General features: G+C 36.1%; 1 protein-coding gene across 1 annotated transcript in view; it reads right to left on the reverse strand.

Annotated features, from left to right (window-relative positions):
- Positions 1-2,496, reverse strand: part of nfe2l1a (nfe2 like bZIP transcription factor 1a) — a 21,657-nt gene extending 19,161 nt beyond the window's left edge. The window contains exons 1-2 of the mRNA XM_014022159.1: positions 2,148-2,496; positions 358-951 (exon numbers count right to left, since the gene is read on the reverse strand). Of these exons, the coding sequence (XP_013877613.1) occupies positions 358-630 (273 nt within the window). The 5' untranslated portion in view covers positions 631-951; positions 2,148-2,496. The remainder of the gene's footprint in view (positions 1-357; positions 952-2,147) is intronic.
- Between the last annotated feature and the right edge of the window lie 302 nt (positions 2,497-2,798).

Here is a 2,798-nt window from a genome sequence, read left to right on the forward strand (position 1 = left end):
CCTTTTGGCCGTACGTTCACTTTTAGTATGGTTTCCACGCAATCCTTTATAAATGAGACCCCAGGTTTTTCATCAATGGATCAATAAAAATGAAAATAATTTTTTTTAATTAATTTACCTTTTTTCCTACAAAGTAAGACATTTCTCTTTTCTCTCTCCCTTGGATAAAAAATTTAACTTTATGCCAAAGTTTTTTTGTGTGTGTGTTTATGTCTTTTTTTAACCACTTCAGTAGAAAAAGAACTTAATATTAGTTTCTTAATTTCTTCATCATCAGTGATTTTTTTTGTGTGTGTTTAAGTCTAATGTTGTATTTCCCTACATTACACAATAAMACATTAGAACTGATTCTCCTACCTGCAGTCTGTCCTGAGAGCAGCCCCAGCCTAACAGCCTCCTCACAGTGAAGAACTGATCCAGGTCCACACTCTTGGGGTGCAGGCTGTGACCGTCTTCCAGGCGGTTGCGAAACTGATTTTGGGTCAGTGCTGAGGTCGAACCCAAGATCATATTGTGCCAGGAGTGAGGCAGGTAGGGCTCCAGTCCCACGTCCAGCCGGAGTCCACAGAGGCTCAGCAGGATGGCCACCTGAATAAGACCTTCTGTGAARTACTTCTTCATGTACAGCATGGTGGTCTTTGGTGTTTCAGAACGCAGAGGGTTCTGATAGAACACTCTCCACCCACTCTGGTGTTTCCTGTCCTGATGTGAGACGTCAAGTCCTCAGAAGGTCCGCTGGGCAGCGGGGTCAATGATGGTTCAGTGTGAAAGAAAGATGTTAACAAAATGCAACTACATAGATTGGTATGTTGTTATTTTTATATAAAAATAAATAAAAATGGATTTTTAACATGTTTAGTTTTAGCCCATTATTGCAGCTGCACCATTGTGATGCAGAATCAGAAGATCAGTGTTCTTCACAGCAAAGGAGTCTCTTCACTGGCCAAATACCTAAAAATAATAAAATAATGAAAATTATCATTAAAAAGGATAATCTGCTCATTTTTGAAAAGATGTGTTTAAAACAATGTACTTTTAGGGGTAGCTTTACTACACTGTACTTTGCTTGAGTAATATTATTATGAAGTATCACTACCCTTACTTGAGCAAGGTTTTTGAATACTCTACAGTAAGTAATGTCACCGACTGAAGAACAAGCAGTACTGCAGCAGAGACACACCTACAGTTTGTGTTGATGTGAGACCTCTTCTTTCTATTCACTGAGACATTTTGAGGTTAAGAGAATATATAGTAAACAGTAGATATAGTCATACCCTCTTCTGTAATATATATACAGTATATTACCTGCTGTAAGTATTAGTTTCATAGGTTTCATTTAGAGAACATTTTGACTTAGAAAAATGTTAATTTTTTTCTGCTGTAATTTATTATATCGTAATTATGTTATTTATTTGTAATATTTTTTATTTGAGTCATTTTAAAATATTAAATACGATTTTATAATCAGTTATTTTATACTCAAATAGCCTTTTTACAAAATACATTTTTACTCTGACTTGAGTGATTTCTTGGACGTCTATTTTTCTTGAGTAAGAATATTTTTGCTTCTTTTTACTTGAGTACCATCTTTGGGTACTCTACCCCTCTCTATCAGTAGTGCTGTGCGTGGATTATTCCTGGCATCCAGCATTTGAAGTGGCTGTATACAGTAGCTGTAAATGTCCAAGAACAAAACYAACCAGGCAGGAGGACTCAGTTTGGTTCTGCTGACCCAACTGGTACCACAGGACCGACAGACTACTTTCACTTGCACCAGAATTTTTAGCTAAATATCTGTAAAACGGACAGAGTATAATCCAATTTTGTGTGTTGATGTTGAATTACTTCCTGAAAGCTCCATGAAAACCCGCCCCGTGGCTCGTCAGATATTTTGCTAACACTACAGACAACACACGTGCACAAAGGCGCGGGCAAAAATATTATCGCCCCTCGCCTTCGGCTGTTTCAAAATCTAATTTAAACAAGGTTTGGTTTCATTAGAAGAAACTCAAACTAAATGTAAGTTTAAAAAACAGTCCAGGTCGGTGTGACTCAAATAATTACTGCGAAAATGACAACTCGTTTATCCACAGTCATGTTTCATAAAATAAATATTTCAACATAAACACAAGACATAATTTTCTTACCAGAGCCGAGTGTTGGTTGTTCGGCGGAGTTCGCCAGTGTTCGTCTCCTCTCGGATTTCAGCTCTCTGTCTCTGTTTGTCTGTTGGAGTTAAACTTAGAAAGCGGAGGCTTTTTAAAGCTGCTGACGCTTCCAGCTCCTCCCAGTGGGCGGGGCTTATCGTGTGTCAATAAGTTACATCAGCTGTTGGTACAGTTGGCTGTCAGGAGGGGAGGCGGTGAGTCCTTCTGACTTTCTAAAAATAAAAAAAATAAATAAACAAATAAAGTTTTTCCTCATGTGACAACATGGATATGATTACACGTGATCTGATTCCTTTTTTTGATTTATTTTTACTGGTTGAAAATTAGTAGATTTTGTTGTAGGTGTTAAAACAATACCTGACTTCAGTAAATACTTCTTAGTTACAAAAGGACAAAACAATCGATATTTATTTTATGAAATATTTGTTTAAAATGTAATATAACAAATTATGCTTATAGAAATACAAATTACATTACAAATTATATTTTATGTAGTGTTGAACATACATACAGTACCTTTGCCTTACTTTTTGTCAGCAACTTTTTTCATTTATTATTTCTTAGTGATAAACAAGACAAAAAAGTAAGGAAGTTTGTGTTTGGTAGATTATCTATTTGTTGTAACAATGC

This window comes from Austrofundulus limnaeus, unplaced genomic scaffold, assembly GCF_001266775.1.
Source record: "Austrofundulus limnaeus strain Quisiro unplaced genomic scaffold, Austrofundulus_limnaeus-1.0 Scaffold319, whole genome shotgun sequence".
In the NCBI taxonomy this organism is placed as follows: domain Eukaryota; kingdom Metazoa; phylum Chordata; class Actinopteri; order Cyprinodontiformes; family Rivulidae; genus Austrofundulus; species Austrofundulus limnaeus.